This window comes from Amphiura filiformis, chromosome 11, assembly GCF_039555335.1.
Source record: "Amphiura filiformis chromosome 11, Afil_fr2py, whole genome shotgun sequence".
NCBI classification, from domain to species: Eukaryota; Metazoa; Echinodermata; class Ophiuroidea; order Amphilepidida; family Amphiuridae; genus Amphiura; species Amphiura filiformis.
This window is the reverse complement of record NC_092638.1, coordinates 29,894,147-29,915,976: the sequence shown is the minus strand read 5'-3', so window position 1 is coordinate 29,915,976 and position 21,830 is coordinate 29,894,147. Positions and strand designations below refer to the sequence as shown.

The window sequence follows — 21,830 nt, the reverse complement described above, 5'->3', positions numbered from 1 at the left end:
CCCTCGGGGCCCACGTCCACCCTGTCCCCCCGCTTGCTACGCGCCTGCTGAAGTATCAGGTACTTGAGGTTGTGTAAACCGCTCGCGGTGACGGCATGTTACCTATCGTTGAGGAAAGTATAGCTTTCTAGTACTGCTAGTGGCCAAGCATACAACTCGACGCGGTGACGAGCTAACGACGAAGGGCTCGCGGTCACCACAAAAGTGGGCAGTGATAATATGCAGACTCGCCTTATAGCCGGTTTCTATTGTTCTAAAAAAATTGGAATGCGGTTCAACCGCTAAGTGCCAGTCAACCGGCTGTTAAGTTTTGAAGCCACCCATAAGTTTTTATCAGCTAAACGTACACTACTATGCATGAAAACGTAAGAAGCCATGTCCAAGGGGTAAAATCCCGGGGTAAAATGCTCGAATCAAACGAAATAAAGGTTATTTTTCCACGCACACAATGTCACTACAATGATTTCCACAAGTATTTTAAAATTTTGGTCAGAGATCACCCCTCTGTTGGTGGCAGTTGAGCATGTTGAGATTTACCCAAAGAGCTCCAAAAGCTAACAGTAAACTTGTTCACTTGCCTTTAATGAGGAGTGTCCTTCTTCCCGGTTTTGGTTTGGTGAGGGGCAAGACGTATATGAAATCCCCGGTTGCATAATTTTTACCCGGTATTATTGGTGGAATACATACCAGGATTTTTAAATGGAGAGACTGCACATAATTTATAAAGACTTTAAAATGTGGTATTTTACAATATTTTGGCCCTTGATCGGGGTGAATTTTGTTGGGAAACGGGCAGCATATAGATGCAACGGGCAATTTTGGAGCGCTTTGTTTCTTTTTTTTTTATTTATCCTTTTCCTACCCGATTTTTAACTCGTTTTTTGTCAGTGGGTTCTTCATTATTTCATCCCTCACTGGGTTCGCTATACTGTTTTATCTTTCAAAAACCCTGTGCTCATTTCATAATATAGACCAGCATGTTATAGGCTTTTTAGCTTAGCTTGAACGTATCATTTGAGTCTGGTCCCATCAGGACAAAAGGTGTCTTTGCACGGAACCGCAATTTAAGGGTAGACGAGGTATTGTTGGTCGAAGCAACCTAAAAATCGATTTTCATTATCTAGATCAATATATTATTGAAAATTAAAACCTTGATGTTTTGCAAAAGTTCATTCTACAAATCGTATACTCTACAAACTTACTTAATTTATTGTTGTTAATTAGTTATGTACGTTTTACAAAAGTGTTGTTGTTTCAGCCCTCTTCACAACGTAACACAAGAACCGCAGCACCTATAAAAGCATATCTGTGATATTTTAATTCTTCTACACGTTCGCAATGAATTGAGCAATGCAATTTTTGTTAAAGCTCACTACCATTCCTAAGATACTGTGAACTACCAAATCACAACAGTTTAAAATAATTAATAACCTTAAACAAACAAGCAAACATACCTTGTTGAAGTTTACCGTCGTCATTCATGTTAGAGGCCATCCTCTTTTTATCTTAATGTATGGAGTGACGGCTGCTGAAGAAAGGAAGACGAAAAATATTTCCAAATAAATTCGGCCTATTGAAATGAATGATACTTAATTAAGGGTATAGACGCGGTATTGTTGGTCGCAGTATCCAAAATATGGATTTCATTATCTGAATCAATATATTATTGAAAAATAACACTTTGATATTTTGCACAAGTTCAATTTGTGAAATAATGTGGGCCGTAGTGGTCAGCGACAACCTGTAAAGTGTGCTGAGGCTTGTGGATCAACGTCTAGGCGTTATGCCTGTGCGTAACGCACTATAAATCACTGCGCTTATTATAATATTATTATTATTCTACAAAATTAATCATATACTTTGAAAAATTGCTTGATTTATTGTTGTTACTGAGTTATGATTCAGCTCCTAACAACATAACTCAAGAACCACAGGACCTATATACAAAAGTATATCTGTGATATTTGAATTCTTATACACACTCGCTATGAAATGATCAATGCAATTTTTGCCAAAGCTCCCTATCATTCGCAAGATGCTGTGAACTACCAAATCGCTACAATTTAAAATAGTTGCTAACCATAATTAAACAAAGAACAAAACAAAACAAAGAAGCAGACATAGATTAATCAACCTTTCTAACGAAAACATTCTACTTAGGTCTATTACTACTAATAGGCCACAAGTGACATTGGTGTATAATTTAGGATATAATACATGCATATAAAATGCTCCCTCGCTTTAGGAATGGCTATAGTCTGATTTGGTATTTCCTACATGCATATATTATGCCCTATATGTGACATAAGACAAAACATATAAATACTTAATATTCAACTTACATTTTGCAGAGGATCGACAAGATGCGTTGACCGTAGCAAACTTCCAATGATGTGCTACCGTGAGCTGAAACTTTTATCTTAAATATATTACGAAACCTAGGGATTTTCCCGTCTGAATATTTACACATTATCGACCTGGGAAAAACACGTACACAGTTACACCACCTCGTGATTTGCCAGACTATATAGATAAGAGTTCGGATTGGAGGTCATTCAAAAAGTTATGTATCTTCCACAACTAATGGATACACGTTAAAGGCCTATTCAGTGATTTGTTCATCCGGAGTCCGGGCTCGGAGGATCGTAAAAATCAACACATTGCCTGCTATTGCTACTAGTGGTTAAACCAAAAGCCGTCTATTAAAGACAAAATAAGACATTTTACATGAATCTGTAATTTCTCTACTTAGAGAAATTGGGTGCATTTATTTGAATTAGCTCCAACTTTGTCAATACTTCTGCTTTCGTCGTTTTTTGCCAATCTTTTTTTTATCAAAAATACCTAATGACAATTTTAATGTCTTATCATTCACATTTTAGCAATTGGTAGTACACAATTTATATTTTTTACACTTTCAATTGCATGGGCATTTATGTAGAGCATTTTAGATTATGCTTTTAACCATTCTTGTATTTCAAGGTGTAAGTTGGGTGACCCATTTGACAAACTCAATAGGTCAGCCTGCTACGCTTTCTCATTTGCAATTTTGATTTTCTGAATATTTTTTGAAGAAATCACTAACATTTAGAGTGAGTGGGCCAATCAATGACGGTATTTTCAACCGTGTGTGGATCGTGGATGGAATCATGTCTTCAAAACAATGTATTTACTGTGATGTTATTGGGTATACTTTTTATGCATAGGCCTATGAGCTTTATTTAGAGACCAAACTCTCAGTTATAATGGGAGGAGTTGAGTCAACTATTCGTCAGCCTGCTACGCTAGTTGCCTAAGTCATTCTTACATGTTTCTCATTTGCAATTTTGATTTTCTGAGTAATAAACCCATAATTAATCAAATTTCCAGCCGCATTCTAAGATGTATTCCACAAGTTAATGAACAATTTCCGATCCTCGCATATATTAGTTCAATGTGTCTCACATTGTCTTATGTCCTGCTAGGATGAAGCATAAAAGCCGCCTCCTTCTTCATTATTTAAAATTATTAATTACACACAAAAATACTTTCAAGAATGACGCTGCCGGTGAACGCTGTAATAATAGTTAGTTAACATATCAATTTTCATCCAATTGAATATATAAATACAAAAGCCACTAAGTCCATACTTTGGCCAAATTGAGTTAAGCATGGGAAAGTGTTGCTATACATAGGCCTGTCATATGTATGAAAGAACAACTCAAATTCATCCTCTGTGTCTATTGAGCATGTGAAAAATAGCATGTATGAAAGAATCAACCAAAGTCCATGATTTGAGTCTTGTAACACATTGATTGAAATCCAGTATGTATAAAAGTCCACTTGTAATACATTCATTACTGGAGAGTGACTTTTGGAGAAAAAAAATGGGTTTAATCAAGGAAAGTGTGTGGTTTATATTACATGGCAGAATGCTTATCAACATTTTACATAACTGTGTGCTTTATTTTGTATTATCTTACTAGTGGTAATCTCATTCCAACATTATTGTCTTAGTATATGATTCAAAAAACCACCCAAGTCCAGAAATGCTAATCGTCATACCTAATACAGTTTAACCCACCCATTTGCACGTACAACTTACCATATTGACCAGGTAAATCTAACTGAAGGAATTAAAATGATACACAGGTTTTTTTCTCAAAATCACTTCCCATGGACTTGGGTGGGTTTTGGATTCATGTATTCAATTATGTAAGCTGTTTAGTGGTTGATGTCCAGTTAACCAGCTTAACCAGCTACCTAAATGGATGACTCCATTTGAAATATATATCCACAATCTTATTAAAAATAAGTCAAATTAAATAATTTGTTTCGTGACAAGGAGAGTATTCAAACAGAACATTTTGAGCAACCCTTGTATTTACGTGACTACGGAAGTACACACAATGCAGGCAATTGCAAATGTAGGTAATTTCCAGACTCTATTCACGCAGGATTTCAACATATACATAGTAGTAAATTCTGAATCATAGACCTATAGACTTCATTATTAGTTCTTCATTTCATTTTTGTAAACGGGTTATGTACACGTGTGTCTCTGTTATTCGTTGACGACGGTAAAGGAGTACTAAATTGCAAATCGGTAAGTAAAACATAATTATTAGGGATAGCAGAAAAAAGTTATTGCCGTAGAACAAAATACCGTATTTAGCGCCAAGGTATAATTATTTGTACTGGAACTATAAGTATAATACGATAGAAGTAGTTATAGCTGTAGTAGTAACAGTAGGAGTTGTAGGAATAGGAGTGATAGTGCAGTAGTAGGCTTTGGTAAAAAATCGTAGCCTGAATATGGAATAGCCTACTGAGGTAGTTGTTTATCCAGCAGCGGATCCAGCGTGACCGTTTTACAGATTACCCTAGGTAGGTCAATCTGTAAAACGGGGACCCTAAAAACGGGGACCCCAACATTTTGTATATTGGACAAATATATAAGAAGTGCTTACTACTTTCATAAATTACATTTTGTAATATTAGTAATTCCATGGTGAATATATTGGCGACATTTGGAGACCCATCAGTCCTAAAATAGAGAGAAAAAATAGGGTCTCCGTTTTACAGATTACCCTGGGTCAATCTGTAAAACGGGGACCCCAAAAACGGGGACCCCTTAGAAATTTGTCAGTAGCTTTATGGGTTGATTTTAAGGGGTCCCGTTTTTGGGGTCCCCGTTTTACAGATTACCCTAGGTCAATCTGTAAAACGGGGACCCTAAAAACGGGGACCCCAACATTTTGTATATTGGACAAATACATAAGAAGTGCTTACTACTTTCATAAATTGCATTTGTAATATTAGTATATCCATGGTGAATATATTGGCGACATTCGGAGACTCATCAGTCCTAAAATATCAGTCCCGTTTTTGGGGTCCCCGTTTTACAGATTACCTATGGGTCAATCTGTAAAACGGGGACCCTAAAGTTTAAAAAACGGGGACCCCTAGAAATTTGTCAGTAACTTTATGGGGTGATTTTAAGGGGTCCCCGTTTTCGGGGTCCCCGTTTTCGGGGTCCCCGTTTTATATACTCCCGTAAGATATATTGTTATTCAATGTCCGCGGCAGTATATAATGCTCAATACAAACTGGGAGCTTATGGGGCCCAGGTGCTTCGGCAATATCCCAGTTGCACGCCCAACAGATAAAATTCAGATTGCTGCTGAACTGCAACAAGAAATTCTCATACGCCCGTCTAATTTAGTGAAAACCACTCTCCTGTGACGGCGCAAGGTTGCTAATGAATGTGCAGAAGAAACAGAATATGCACAGAATGTGTCCGGTTTACAATGTATTACTAGTATATAAATAAAATCAAGCATATCATACTGCAGTTACTGTCATGACTGTCCGTTTTCCTATACACAATACACAGTGCTCTTACCATTGACGCGTAACCTCCACAAATAGTGTATGTTAGAAGTATGGGTAATTGCCTAGTTAACGTCGCTGTGTGAAAAATAACCGGCCAATATTAAAAGTACTCTTCTAAAATTCTAGAAAATATAGTTTTGTAACATGTCCTAAAAATTTGGAAATATTCGCACTTTGGTGTTTTAGGAAGGATATGTAAACGACAGATAACACCGAAAAATATGAAGAAATTATTTCCAAACCGTGTTACGGCCCACAGCCATATGTTTCTCATTTTCACGAATGTGGTTAACAATATGCACAGTATTGTCTCATTTCGTGAACAAAGGCCCCACAGTAATTGTTACCTTGCGTTTGTTTTATAATCGTTCACCCAACTGAAACTATAATACCAGCTCATTGTTCATTGCACAGGTAAAACAGACACATGTGTGTGTGGATTTAACCAGAGATGATCTGATGTAACATAGTTGAACTGTTTTCAATGAGTGTTATCTTGGTCTAATAGCTTTTAATGGGGTTTAAGTCCTGCAAAGGTCGTGGTGAATTCTACTGAAGACATGACTGCATCATGTTAAACATACGAAGGGAAGTCAAATTGTCCATTGAAATGAGTGAGATATCAGCCATATAAAAAAGAGGTTGCGATTTCACACTTTGGCAATAATTTGCGGTCATAATAGGCAATGGGCTAGGAACCGAAACCCTCCCCTCCTTGTGATTTGTGGAGACAACTTTTTTGTAAACCTTACACAAGGAAATGAAATCAGGTTGTCTGCAAAAATGTCGACCCTGTGTTAAACGGTGAGGGCGCTTTTTTTCTTCAAAATGGCCGCCAGAATCCAATATAATGGCATTAAAATATCAATTTGGAGTCAATGTGAGATTTTTTAAATTTATTTTCTTTGCAAATATGGTGTAATATTGACTCAAGCCTACTTTTGCAAATGTAAAGCAACGATAGAGGGTGTTTTTTTTTTTTTTGGCAGACAAAAAGCCTTAAAATCCCATATTTGAATTTGAATTAATGGATACATTTTTAAATTTTATTTTATTTGCAAATATGGTGTAATTTTAACTCAAGCCTTTCAAGAAATTCTGGAGGAAATATTGATTTTTGAAAACCAAATAAAAGCAATGAGTCATGTTTGGTATGAAGTTAAAAAGGTATATAATAAGGATTTTTTTTAAATCAGGATATTATTTTGCCAACTTAATGCTCATTTTGTGAGAACTGATCATAATGAGCTAAAGCTTTCTGGTTCTGAACCCTATTCTAAACTTGTTCTAAAGCAGCACGTTAGCCCTGGTTCAATAGTCAACATCAAAAGGTGCTGAATTTAAGCATATATGAGACCCAGGTTTAGGACTAGACCGTTAAAAATTGATTAGTTGCCCCCATGTAACCATTATGCTGCACTTTATCTTGAACTGAGATGAGACGTACAGCATCATCATGTGTAATGAACGGGTGAATGGACGGGAGGATGAACGGACGCATGAACGACGCAATGGGTACTGCGCGGCGTATATCATCACAACCGCTTTACTATAATAATTCAACCTATGATTTATTTCAGTTTCCCCAGGACGGTTAAATTTTGCATTGCTGGCGTAGCCTAATGATTGAAGACATGATGGACGATCTACCGATACAACAGATAAAAGGTTTGTTTGTTAGGCCGTGTAAAATTAATATTTTGGTTCTCGTCCCCTCCCTCCTCAATTTCTGGGACTTGTCAGATTTTTTTTTTTTTATAGATTTTTCAATTTTTTAGACTTTGGAATGATTTATGAAATCTTCATACATATAAATAAGTTTATTAGAGAACAAGCATCACTTCCAAGTCTTTTGTGGTACTCTAGGGGTTTATCCCTCAGAATCTCACATTTGAAAAAAAAAAGGGCCTCATCGTTTCCTCGAGCACTGTTGGAGAAGACCGAAAACTACTGACAATGCTAATTTTACATTGGAAAAAAAAAAACACCTCCCTCCCTCATCAATTCATGAAAATCCTCTGGACGAGAACCAAAACATTAATTTTATACGGCCTTAGTAATACTGATGCAATAACTATATAATGACCAATTTCTGTTGTTCCTTTCTTTTCCATTTGATCTGTCCTGAAATCCTATTTTTGTATCTCCTGAACTCTGTTAAGAGACTATGCTATCACTATTTGTAAAGCATTGGTGACACTCAATTATATTTTGCTTTGATTCTCCTGACTTGCAACTGTCTCCTACTAGAAGACTTGTTAATTTTGTCTCGTCAATCTGTTCAAATGTTCTTCTTTATCGGGTTCGCTCATTTAAAAGCTTTATTACCCTAGAAAGTGTTCATTAATTTCGTGTTCAAAACTTTGTTCACAAAATATTCTCATCAATCTAATGCTTTTGCCTTCCACCGTGTTTGTCAATTATTACAGAAAGATCTTTCTTGCATGCAAGATCTGCAAGATCAGGGTAACGGTTCTATATTCTTTGGATTCTGTGGAATTTTGTTTGTCAAAAAATGGTACAATTGCTGTTCTCACGAAGTCATCTAACCATAGCGCTGACATGTATAAAACTAGAATCGGTCCACTTTCTGCTGATCTTTACGTCAGCCCCAGATGCCATAATTATGATAATACTGAATTGCAGTTGTTATTGAGTCCAATATACATATGATCTATACTAATCTGTGCCGTTGCTATCCTCTTTATACGTTTGTATTGATATTAAAATTAGGACCAAAATGTTAGTAAAGCATAAAGTTTGATAGATCTAAAGGGGTCCGCAAAAGCATTTAGTTTCAGAAAACCATAGGCATGATAGGGTTGGAGCTTGAGGCTTCATCCTTTGAAAAAATCAAAGTTAAACTCCCACCAAAAAGGTAACCGACAATTGTTTTTAATTGCAGAGTTACGTTTTGTAATGCTCGGCAGAACAGGAGCTGGCATGACAACAACGGCAAATAACATCCTTCAAGAAAAAATCTTCGAAGAACGAGTGGACACGAGATCCAAAACGCAACTCTGCGAGTTCGTCCAACGCAAAGTGGATGGTCGGCGATTTACCATTATTGACACTCCGGGGTTTTACAACACAGAAAGGCCTCAGAAGCACACGGAATGGGAAATAGACAGGTGTGTTGCCATGGCAACACCTGGTCCTCATGCCTTTCTGTTGGTGATCAGTATGACCAATAGATTTCCACCTGAAGCCCAGGAAACTATTAGGAGAATGGAAGCAAAGTTTGGAAGTGAAGTATACAAGTGAGTATTTTTCTAGATGTTGACAGAAAGTTTGGTTAGCAAAATTATTTCACATAGGGATTCCGAATTTGTATCATATGTTATCAAAAACAACATTTTGAAAGTATTTGCCGACGGAAAAATATTTATCAAAACAAACTAGACCATTTTGCTGCACAGTAGTCTCGTGTTGTTTACCGCCTTTGCCATGTTTGCATTTAAATTTCGAGACTTAACTGTCTTCAAGCTGTTATGGCAGCGAGGAGGTGATCACGTGCGTAGTCAACGCATACTGTTGTTGGTGGTTCTAATGTATTTTATTTTAACTATTCTTTCCCCAGTCATCTGATCGTCGTCTTTACTGGGAAGGACACCTTAGACAACGAGAACAGGACCTTTACTGATTTTCTTCAGAACGGCATCCACCCAATGGTTGAAGACGTCTTGCGCAAATGCAGTCAACGATGTGTCGCATTCAATAACAAAGCCGATAAGGAAGAAAATGCCATTCAAGTAAAAACTTTACTAGATGTTATAGACCGTATGGTAGCGCAAAATGGCGGCGGTTTCTACTCGACAGAAAAGTTCGCAAGCACGGTTCAAAAACTGCGTAGAAAGATGGCTTCATGTTTAACTGCTGTAGGGGAACTGTTTCATTTCAATTTAACAACTTTCTATGTCCTTGTTGGCATTTTGATGTTGTTCACTTTGCTAATTCCAATACTCACAGTTGTGTGGTCATGGCAATTTCGACCGTCAAGGCCGAGCTTTGAACCGCCACATATCGTGACCAATAACACTACTGAACCGATAATGCCGCCGAAAACTAATCTAACAGAACTAGAATCAGAACCAGAGATGGTTCCAGAACCAAAACCAGAACTCCCGGAACTACACACTTATTTCTACTCCCAAGTGTTACTTGGCTCCGTGGGCCGTGGTGTATGCTCGTTAAATGAAGATACTATTTGCCTTACTGATCACTGGTTTCATCCACTGAAACCACCGCCGATTGACATGCTTACTAACATTTATCCAACAGTTATGTTGAATGCAGTACAGCGATCATGGAGCCTTATAACAGAAGAGTGCCAGACTGGCCAGGGATACTATGAACCTGAAAAAACACGCATGGAAACATTCCGTGGGTGGTTTAGCCAGGTGTATAACTACGTCGCAGGCGCGGACACAGGAGGACCGTCTTGCTGGGGCCACCCCGACCCCATACCCCCAAAAATCAAAAAAGATAAAGGAAAGGAAAAGAAAAGATTAAGAAAAGGCAAAAAGCAACGAGAGAGAAAAGGGAGAAAAAAGACGAGAAGTTAAATTGTACTTAATTGATATAACCAATGCCTAACTTGGCATAAGGAAGATTTAAAGGCTTTTAATACAATGAAAGAAAAATGAAAGTAAACTTTATCAAATTCCGGAGAGAGCTAATTTTCCAGAGCAATATACACGAAATAGGAACAGTCATTTTCAAATGAAAGTACGTACCAGGGGCGTAGCAAGCGGGTGGACAGGGTGAACGAAGTCCATGGGTCCGAGGGTTCAGGGGCCCCTAGCAAGAGCGAAAATGAAAATGGGCTGGTAATGGAGATGTTAAAAAGGCCCCGAACTGCTCCTTGTCCATAGGCCCCCGAGGCTCTTGCTAGGCCCCTGGTACGTACTGGTAATAACAATCCTATTTAATGGCTGCACCCCCTCTGCAAAGGATTTAAAGGGTTTTTTTATATTGAAGACGATTTTTAACATTATAATTTTTATAACAATAATTTTACAGAGGAAAGTAATATACCTAACAGTCAATTCACTTACTGTTTAAAAATTTAGCAGACCAAATATTTCCCCTAATTACGCGGTTCGTAATCAAGGTGGCCCACAACCAATATTTGCAATATAACAAAGCTTTAAGGTTTAAAAAGTTCAAATTAATGACTTCATTCGCTCATTTGTATTTACAAACCTTTGTTATTTGCAATGACATAAATACACATAAGTGTGCAAATAAATTGAAATATATTCATCAAAAGAGGTGATCAAACTCTATCACCACCCTACCAAGTTAGAAGTTCATTGGTAATTGGATTTAAGCATCCGAGTGGAGTAATGGCATTTTATCAAATGCAAATAAGGTTATTAATATTCATAAATATGCAAACAACCGGAAACAAAACTACTATACAACACAAAAGGATATCATACCCTATCATCCTGCCAAGTAAGAAGTTAATCGGTTGTTGTAAAATGTTGTTGTGTAGGCTGCAGATGAGTGCATTAAGGGATTTCTGGAAATATATGCAAATAATCTCATTAATAAATAAATAAAGGTTGCCCCGCAGTGCTACAAAGAAACAATAGCGATCAAGCCCCAATAGATGGCAGGACCTGAAGAATGAGGAAAAACTATGGGGTATTTTTTTCTTAATTTTTAAAAGGTGACGGGCTGTCAATAACTTAAGGTTACTCCTTGATTTCGTGCCCTGCGGGGCCATTATATATTGGAACTCAATTAGTTGCAAGTGCTCACTATTGGAGTAGTTTCCAGCCTCGGCCCTGCCGGGCTTGCGGTCTTGATGTTTTTTGTTGATATTGTGCTGCAAGCCCTCCAGGGCTGAGGCCGGAATCGCCAACAGTGAGGACCTGCAACTAATAGAGTTCCAATATATGGCCCCATGGGGCAAAAACGGAGTAACCTTAATATAACGTTGACCGACAGAGGGCATCAATATAGTGCTCTATATAGTCAGCCAGTTTAGAGCCATATCATATGGCTCTAAACTGGCTGACTATTTGGCTCATACATGTATGTAACATAACTGACAATGTACGGCAGTTTATCTAGTTATATAGACGACAAGGTTGTTGTTAACACAACATATTGCTAAAAGTGGTCTGGTGGCCCACAATGAAGGGTTTAATATGTAATTATTCAGAAAGCAGAAATATATGAAGATGTGAAATGAATATAGAATAGCTTGTTTTTCTTCACCATTGCATTTACAAAATTTTAATAACATTCAGAAAACATGCAAAACCTGTAAAATAGATTGCAATAACATTTTGACAACATTTTAAAAATATTGTAGTGGAGGTGTTTCATATAAAACATTTTTAAAATGGTTTTATGACATTTAGGTCTATCTACATAACCCAACATTTAAATGTTACTGAAACTTTTTGACCAAAACCAAAACGCGTTTATAACACGTTTATAACGTTTTAAAAACATGTTTGTGTTTGCTGAGATGATGGCAGTATCAGAATCGATAAGTCTGGTCTCAGAGATATCGAAAACACAAAACACAAAGGTGTTTGGCTTAAAGGCACAAGACTATGTACGCTGGCGAAGTTACGTAATTAATCTGATTAATTACCAATAGCAATAGGTGAAAACAATTTTGAACATATCGCGCTGCACTACAAGCAGGTTACACTCATCACCTGTGTATGTCTGCAATCATAGATTGAATACAATACTGGTCTTTTCAAAGATACTAATCTTACAGGTGCAAGTAATCAGCATGATATGGTTCAATGAAGAGATAACGCGTGAACGTATCAGTGCAGCGCGGTATATCCGATCCGATCAGTTAATCCGATTATTACGTAACTTCGCCAGCGTATACGTCCGCAATCCACATCAGTTCACATTATTACATACAATAATCGTACGTGGCTCCTGAGCCACAGCTGCTCTAGTTAATAATTATTGTCAGCCTTTGAACTATTTTCATACAGGAAGCTAATGACTTCCTGCAAATATAATAGAAGCTACTCTGATACACTTAGTATAGGTAGGTTAGAGAAACAATTGATTTGGGTTCATTACTAGACGACTCCGTAGTCCACTTGCCCATTGTCATCCCAGCAAACACAAAAACGTTTTAAAAACGTTTTAAATTACTTATATTTTGGCTTTTGGTTTAGGTAAAAACGTTTTAATAACATTAAAATGTCGCGTCGGGTTATATAAAGGTCATGATATCGTTTTAAAACGTTTTGTATGAAAACACACTACAACAATATTTTTAAATGTTTTCAAAAAATGTTATTGTAAACTATTTTTACAAACATTTTTGCCAAATATTGTGTCAATACTTAAATAACATTATGTTAAAATGTTTGAACCCAGCAAACACAGAAATGTTCTTAAAATGTTTTTTCAAAACCTTTTAATAACATTTAAATGTCGGGTTATATAAAGGTCATGAAAACGTTTTTAAAACGTTATTGAAAATATTTTGGGCAAACATTTTTCGCAAATATTTTTTCAACCCCAAAATAACATTCTGTTTAGAATGTTTTGTATCAAGTTTTCAAGAATGTTTTTGGAATGTTATTAAAACGTTTTTATACCCTTTATATAACCCGACATTTAAACGTTTTCTGTAAAACATTTTGTTTGCTGAGCAGTAGATTATCAAAAATGTTTTTAAGGTTATGAAAACGTTTTATACTCTTAATATACCCTTTATATAACCCGACATTTAAACGTTTTCTGTCAACCTTTTATAACCTTTTGCGAATGATGTCGAAAACGTTTTGTGTTTGCTGGGATGATTGTGATAACTCGTACTAAACTGGCAGTTTCTAAAATTAGAATTGTTCAGTATTGAAGTGCCATTATAGTTATGCCATTATGATAATGTTGCATTCAATAATATAAGCCTACGTATACTTTACTTTTACTGTCACAAATATAATTATATAAACTTTTTCATAACCATTTTATACAAGTATTTTGATGTAATAAATATCAGTATAATTTCGAGTTCAACTGAATGCGTTCATCATGATTAATAACGTATTTTTATTTATCAAAAATCGACTATGGCATAGTCTAGTTCATCATTACTAGACGACAATCACCACATCATTTGATTTTGAATCTAGAACATATGGAAAACTGGCCTTTACTAAATATGGAAGTTATGGTTCACAAATTCTGAGTGTTTAGCTTATTGAATTTGTAAATGTTAGTTACTACAATAGTAGGCCTAAATAGTAAAAGTTAAAAAAAAAATACATGTATTGGGATTGACGGATATTTGAATGTCTAAAATTGGCATTTTTGTGCTTTCTGCAGCGCATAGTTGACGAACTAAACCAGAGATATGAAATCCCTGCTCGAAAACTTCATTTAAGTGTACACACGTCATCTTCAGTAGATAGCTGACAGATAAGACCAGAACATTTCAGAACACTCCCTATTTATAAGTCCCATTCAGTGAGATATCCCAGCGCAAGTGTGAAAAATGTAAATGTTTATAAATTGCTTAAAAGTGCACAAAGGGTTGGTAATTCAAATTGTCATGGTATTTTTGAAATGAAAAGTTTGGCAAAAAACGACAAAAGGGCAGTATTGACGAAGTTGAAGCCCCATGTAGCTAATTTATATAAACTACAGATTCGTGTAAATGTCTTATTTTGTCTTAAATACGGCTTTCGGCTGAAACTTCCTTACTTACTTATTTACTCAGCAACCTGGTCTGAACCCTGGGTCTGAAATATCTCCAAATGCCAAGAAGCTATTACCCCCTCCCCACGAGTGGTGTCAAAAGAAAGAGAAAAATCTGAGAAAAATGTAAAGAAAAAAAAATTCTCTACCAGGGGTGACACTTCACATAAGACCGGGGTCAATAATATTCCTTTAAAAGACCCAGGTTAATATTCATATGTTGGGTCTTTTTTACATTAATTTAAATATCTCAAAAACAAAACAAAGTGTTTTTTATTCCAATGATCAATTCCGAATAAAAAACAAACAGATAAACAAACAAACTGTCTCGTGGTGTTTGTTTTTCATTCTTGTACATTTCGACTGCCGCACGCTTGGGACCAGGCTTTGCAGGATCTTTCCCGTCGTTTGTCACGTGACCAATCAGATGCCTGATGAAGTTCGGAGTTACCGGACGCAACTGTCGCATGTAAGTTGCAAATTTTATTTCCAGAATTCGATTTAACTTTACCTTATATCTTATTTACTGGATGACTAATCTACACCAAGATATTAGTACTGGATATTTACGCACCTATTATAACACTTTACACAAGATGAGGTGCTTTGATTTCTTAGATTATGATATCCCTATGAAGTAACATTAATAATTGATTAATTGACCGATTAACATGTTGATTGATTGAATGACTGATTATTTGATTGATTGATTGATATGTTGATAGATATTTGATTTATGTCTCCCATAACTACTATCCAGGATGATTGATTAATCGATCGATTGTTTGATTGATTGATTGACTGATTAGTTGGTTGATTAATTCGTTTGCTTGCTCGCTCATATATTTAATAGTGACTTTGCTTATGTTTTTGTTAGGCCAAAAAAATTGTTTGATTGGCGTAACCCGACCTACCCTAAAATTAGGCCCGACCCTAGACTTTTTTTTTTTTTTTCTTTTTTGCAAAAAATGAATAAATAAATCTTTAAAAAAGGAAAAAAAAAAATTAATTTTAAAAAGTGAAGAAAAAAAGGATCCGAGGCCTTTACCAAACGCAATTTACAGCTTTAAAAGTTGCATTGGTAACGTTTTTTTATCACAGAGAATGTCCTTGAATAGACTTTTAAAAAATCCCTACCTACCAACCCTAATTTTTTTTATGTTACGCCAATGAAACAATTTTTTAGGCCTTAAGTTTTTGCTTATTTTGTTCTTCAGCAATTTCACACAAATGTCGAGTCAATTGATACTGTCACCCGAATAGCTGAATATCATTGTTTTATTTTTTGAAACGTCAATAGTTGTTAATCATCTGATCGTTAAAAAAAGGGTACATGCATAAAACCAGCAGTCTTAAATACCAAATCTTTAATTTTAACCCTAACCATAGACATGAAGACATTGCTCATTAATTATGAATTAAACGACAGGTGCATGTGCACGCACTGCATTCTCCGCATTCCTTTCTCTGTCGGCGTTCTGGAAGGCGCACCAAAGTGAAACTTTATTATATTCGTGCGCATGAAAACAAAGTGCCATTAGAATTTTGGAATATGAGGATTGAATTAAAAGTCATCTGCCCATCTATATAATTGGTAAATATCGCAACAAATTGTACGAAAAATCTTTATTTTAAATGTCGTTAGTTTCTTCTAAACTATTTCTGCTCACGTCTGAAACATTACGGGCAGCAGACTACACGAAGTAATGCGGTCGCAATTATGCAACGCAATCATTTCTCGAAGTTTCGTTATCCGAATCGGCTGCTTGTTAAAAAGTGTTTTCCGTGTTTGATAATATTCTAAAAACATTGTGGAACGTTGCTCTTTCAAGAACATATCACGGGAAACCATAAGCTGGACAATGTACAAGATGTGGCACAAAATGTAAGTATTTTTGTTTTATCGTTTTGAAGTAGAGGTTTAGGCCCATGCATTTGAGGTTAAACATATGCCCGAGAGCTCCCGGGACCGAGGGCCCTACGCTACGGCTACGCTCGAAATGTACCGTACTGACTTGCGTAAATAAACACGTCATACAAACTTTTGACATTTTTCAAACTTGATTGAAATTTACATTCAGGCCCAATTATTCAGAAGTATTGTTTCAGTTATTTCCTTCCAACCGTGCCGCAAATTTTAAAATATCGAAATGTCGCTTCCAAGTTGAATTTGGGACCTTTTTCGAAACGCTTTTGCGTTACGCTTTTAATACGTCTATTGAACGATCTGCAAGAGTGGCTGATGGTGATTAAAAGCATACGGAGTTTTGCATCGATTTTCGTTAGGCACGCGTAGTTGGTAAAAGATGGGAAAACATCTGTTGGTGAGTTTCTTTTTCATGTTTATATATTTTAATTAAAAATCACTGTAACATTTCACTTTAGTCATGAAAATCAAAGAAAAGACAGACGTGTAAATTATAGATTTGTTCAGTAAAAGTGCAATCGTTAAAACCTAGGCCCAGGACCGGCCCAGGGGTTGGGGCACTGGGCCAGGCCTAAATGTGGATGCAAACAGCTCACCGTAGGTGACGTTGGAGTCCGTAGGGCGAGATGCGAAGCGCACTAATGCGAATTTCGGCTGTTGGCATTTACAGAAGCTGAGAGTGAGATGCAGAAATAGTGCCAAACTTTGATCCATTCTTAATTATCAAATATGATTTGTTTATAACCAAGCACTTTAATATAAAAAAACGAAATAGAGAATAGGCCTATCTTCAGTTTAGGGCCCTTTCAAAATTCGGAGCCCTGGGCCCGGGTCCAGCTGGCCCAATGGTAAATCAGGACCTGCCTAGGCCCTATATTATAGGCCTAGATACTAAATTTAGGCCTACTTGTATGTATAGGTCTAGGCCTTCTGACCTGTTTTTTTTTTCGGTGCACAGGTGTAACCTATAAAGGGAGGCCTAGGTAGAATTAGGCCTAGGTAGAAAGCCTCCTAATCTTGGGCCAAATTTTTATCAATTTTTGAAAACTAGATAAAAATATATAGGAACCTCTTTTTAATTTCTTTTAATTTTGACCAACTTCACCAAAAATATTTTAAATTTGGGCGAAAATCAGGCTTTTTTATTATTTTTTGTTGTTGAAAATTGAGCATTTTTGGTGCAAATTTCTCAAGTTGGTCAAAATTCAAAAAAACAAAAAAAACAAAAAAAACGGTTCCTAGATATTTTTATCTATTTTTTAGAAATTAATTTTTTTTAAATGTGTCCAAAGAATTTTTTTTTGCGTTGAACGAAAACGAATGAGCATTTTGGCCCAAATTTGACCTCACAGATGAATTTATCAAGTCTTTGCCATTCAAAATATACTTTTATATACTTTAGACCAACAATTTAGCAGTTATGAGGCCCAAAAGTTTCCATAATTCCAGGGTTAAGACCAACCTTAAATGCCATTTTTGACCATTTGTGATATTTTTCAGAACAGAAAACTACATTTCTTAGCTTTCTTTTGCTTTTTATAACATTCAAATATGACATTCCGTTCGAAAGCTAAAATTATAAATAGGGATTCGGCAAAAACCTGAGAACTTAATGAAATTTGTATACTTTTACATGTAATGGTTTTTTTTTGTATTTTATTGTTATATATGGTTGATTATATAAGTAAGGTATCTACTGCTTTTATCGCCGTTGATGACGTAGTTTTCATTTGATAAATCAATAGATTTAGTTAGGCTGATATCGGTATTGAAGAACTACGGTATTTGTTAATTATAAATATGCTATCGACTGCTGATATCGGCGTTGATGACTTAATTTTCATTTGATAAATAAGTTAGGCTGATTTTGAAGAACTATTTGATCAGGGTTAATTGATTTAAATCACGCCGATTTAAATCATTGATTTAAGGGATCTAGAATGAGCGTTTATGGCGTTTCGACAGTATTTTTTGTGGGACATGAGAGCACCTCAGACGTATCGAATTGCATTCTGAATACGAAGCATGTTTTTCTGATATCAAATAATTTTCATTTTTTGAAATTCACGATATACAAATTTTATGACAAATTATTAAAATTTGATATTTTTCAAATTTTTGATATATAACAGTCCTCGAAATAAATTTTATAAATCTAATGATATATTCTTAAAGTGTATGTAGCTGGGAGGAAAAGCCGACGATCAATTGAAAATTTTGACCTTTTATATTGAAGATATGGATTTTTTCCCAAAAGACCTATTTTTTTGTGTGTTTTGGGGAAAAATCCATATCTTCAATACGAAAGGTCAAAATTTTCAATTGATCGTCGGCTTTTTCATCCCACCTACATACACTTTAAGTATAAATCATCAGATTTATAAAGTTTACTTCAAGTACTGTTAAATATCAAAAATATCAATTTTAATGATTTGCCATAAAATGTGTATTACATTGCGAATTTCAAAAATCAAAATTATTTGATATCAGAAGGACATTCTTCGTATTCAGAATGCAATTCGATATGCCTGATGTGCTCTAATATCCCACAATAAATACTGTCCAAACGTTCATACCCCTTCCTTAAAGATCCATCCAGTTGACCAGGCAAACCCGGGAGGCAAACTTTCAAGGACAACCCAATTAAGTAGGCTTAAAATATAATTAAGTCAGTGTTCACCTCTATACCACCATACTTTGCACAGCTCCCAACTTAATGTGTTTTCCAGATATTTGGAGCGGCCTTTAAATCGCGATTTAAATCACTTGATTGTTTTTTTAAATCACTGATTTAAATCAAACTTTTCCATTTTTTACCATTTTTGATAAATGTAAAAGTTAGTTTCTTGCTTAAATTGACTGTTTTACTTCATTTTTAATGCTTCTACAACTTTTGGATACAATTAAAATACCTCTATGATGTGACTTTATCTATTGCTAAAAATTCATCTTCAAGGTGCAGAATTCAACAGGTTTGTTTCCGATGATTTTACCAAATTTTTTCTTTGAAATTTTCACATGTAAAAACATTTTTTGATTTTTTGTAAATACCTGGTAGGATTGTGCATATGACTAGCATTCCACTGGTACTCTTTTGACTTTACCATGTGGTATAGCAGTTCTTGGTATAAAAAAAATAAAATAAAACATCGATTTAAATTTTTAAAAATCCGATTTAAATCAAAAAAACTTTTTGACTTTTTTTAAAAAATCAAAAAAATCATCAACCCTGTATTTGATTGAATATAGACAAGCTGTCTACTGCTGATATCGGCGTTGTTAAAGTAGTTGTCCTTTTTTGAAAAATAGGTTATGCTGATATAAGTGTTAAAGAACTATTCGGTTGATTCCCGGGGGTTGATTAAGTTATCTACTACTGATATCGGTGTTTGTGAAGTAGTTTAATCAGCTAGGCTGAAATTGGTATTAAAAAACGACTTGGCTAATTATAAATAAGGTATACTGCTGTTAATGAAGTAGTTCCAATTCAATAAATAAGCAGGATGAAAATGGTGTTGACAAACTATTTGATTTTTTTTTGGGGGGGGATATGTTTTAATGACGGGAGTTCATAACAATAATTGATTATTTATAAATAAGCTATCTACTGCTGAATCTGATCGGCGTAAATGAAGTAGTTTTACTTGAATAAATCAGCTAGGCTGATAGAACTGTTTGGTTGATTATAACTAAGAAATCTCTACTGCTTATATGGCCGCTGATGATGTAGTTTTCATTTCATATCAATAGATCAATTAATCAGCTAGCCTGATATCGGTATTGAAGAACTATTTGTTAATTATAAATATGCTATCTACTGCTGATATCGGCGTTGATGACTTAATTTTCATTGGATAAATAGGCTAGGCTGATATCGGTTTTAAAGAACTATTTGATTGAATATAGGCAAGCTGTCTACTGCTGATATCGGCGTTGTTAAAGTAGTTGTCCTTTTTTAATAAATAAGTTATGCTGATATAGGTGTTGAAGAACTATTAATTTATTAAGCTATCTACTGCTGATACCGGCGTTGATGAAGTGGTTTTCATTTGGATAAATCAGCTAGGCTGATATGGATGTTAAAGAACTGTTCGGTTGATTATAACCAGGTTATCTCTACTGCTTATATCGCCGTTGGTGCAGTTTTCATTTCATATTAATAGGCCTAGATCAATAAATCACCTAGGCTGATATCGGCATTGAAGAACTAATTTTATAAATATGATATTTGCTGATATCGGCGTTGATGAGGTAATTTGCATTTGATAAATAAGCTAGGCTAATATTGGAGAACTATTTGATTGAATAATATTTGCTGATATCGGCGTTGATAAAGTAGTTGTCCTTTTTGATAAATAAGTTATTTTGGTATTGGTATTAAAGAACTATTCGGTTGATTAAGCTATCTACTGCTGATATCGGTGTTTATGAAGTAGTTTTCATTTGATGAACCAACTAGGCTGAAATTGGAATTGGATATGCTGATATCGGTGTTGAAGAACTATTTGTTTATTATGATACGCTATCTATTGCTGATATCGGTGTTGATGAAGTAGCTTTCTTTTGCTAAATTAGCTGTACTGATATCGGTGTAAAAGAACTATTTGGATAAGATGTCTACTGCAGATGAAGTGGTTTTCATTAATCACCGAGGTCGATATTCGTGTTGATAAGGTAGTTTTTATTTCATAAATCGGCAAGGCTGATATCGGCGTTGATGAACTATTTGATTGATTATAAAATAGCTGTCTACTGTTGATATCGGGATATCGGGGTTGATAAATTAGTTGTCTTTTGATCTCCGTTATGATGATATCAGTGTTGAATGAACTATTCGATTGGTAAGCTATCTATTGCTGATATCGGCGTTGATGAAGTAGTTTTCATTGGATGAATCAACTATGCTGAAGAACTATTTGTTTATTATGATACACTATCTATTGCTGATGACATACCGTAGATTTCTTTTGCTAAATAAGCTATACTGATATCGGTGTTAAAGAACTATTTTGTTGATTATAGATAAGCTATCTACTGCTGATACAGTATTTTTCATTTGATAAATCACCTAGATCAATATTCGTGTTGATAAGGTAGTTTTTATTTCATCAATCCGTTAGGCCGATATCGGTGTTGTTGAAGAACTATTTGATATAAGCTGTCTACTGCTGATATCGGCGTTGATAAAGTAGTGTTAAAGAACTATATATTTGGTTGATCATAAGTAAGTTCTCTACTGCTGATATCAGTTTTGGGGAAAAACACCAGTTTTTATTTGATGATTCAGCTAGGCTTACATTGGCGTTGATGGTATAGCTTTTATTTGATA

The 21,830-nt window shown here is 35.4% G+C and overlaps 1 protein-coding gene across 2 annotated transcripts; it reads left to right on the top strand.

Annotated features, from left to right (window-relative positions):
• Positions 1-4,455: 4,455 nt before the first annotated feature.
• On the top strand, positions 4,456-13,425 carry LOC140164701 (uncharacterized). 2 transcript variants are annotated; one of them, XM_072188056.1, is made up of 4 exons: positions 4,456-4,585; positions 7,464-7,542; positions 8,780-9,134; positions 9,455-13,425. In XM_072188056.1, exons 2-4 carry the CDS (start codon positions 7,497-7,499, stop codon positions 10,437-10,439), a joined length of 1,386 nt encoding a protein of 461 aa, XP_072044157.1. In that variant the 5' UTR covers positions 4,456-4,585; positions 7,464-7,496; the 3' UTR covers positions 10,440-13,425. The 2 variants fall into 2 exon arrangements, with proteins under 2 accessions (XP_072044157.1, XP_072044156.1); XM_072188055.1 differs by lacking the exon at positions 4,456-4,585 and having other exon boundaries at positions 7,409-7,542.
• Positions 13,426-21,830: the final 8,405 nt, after the last annotated feature.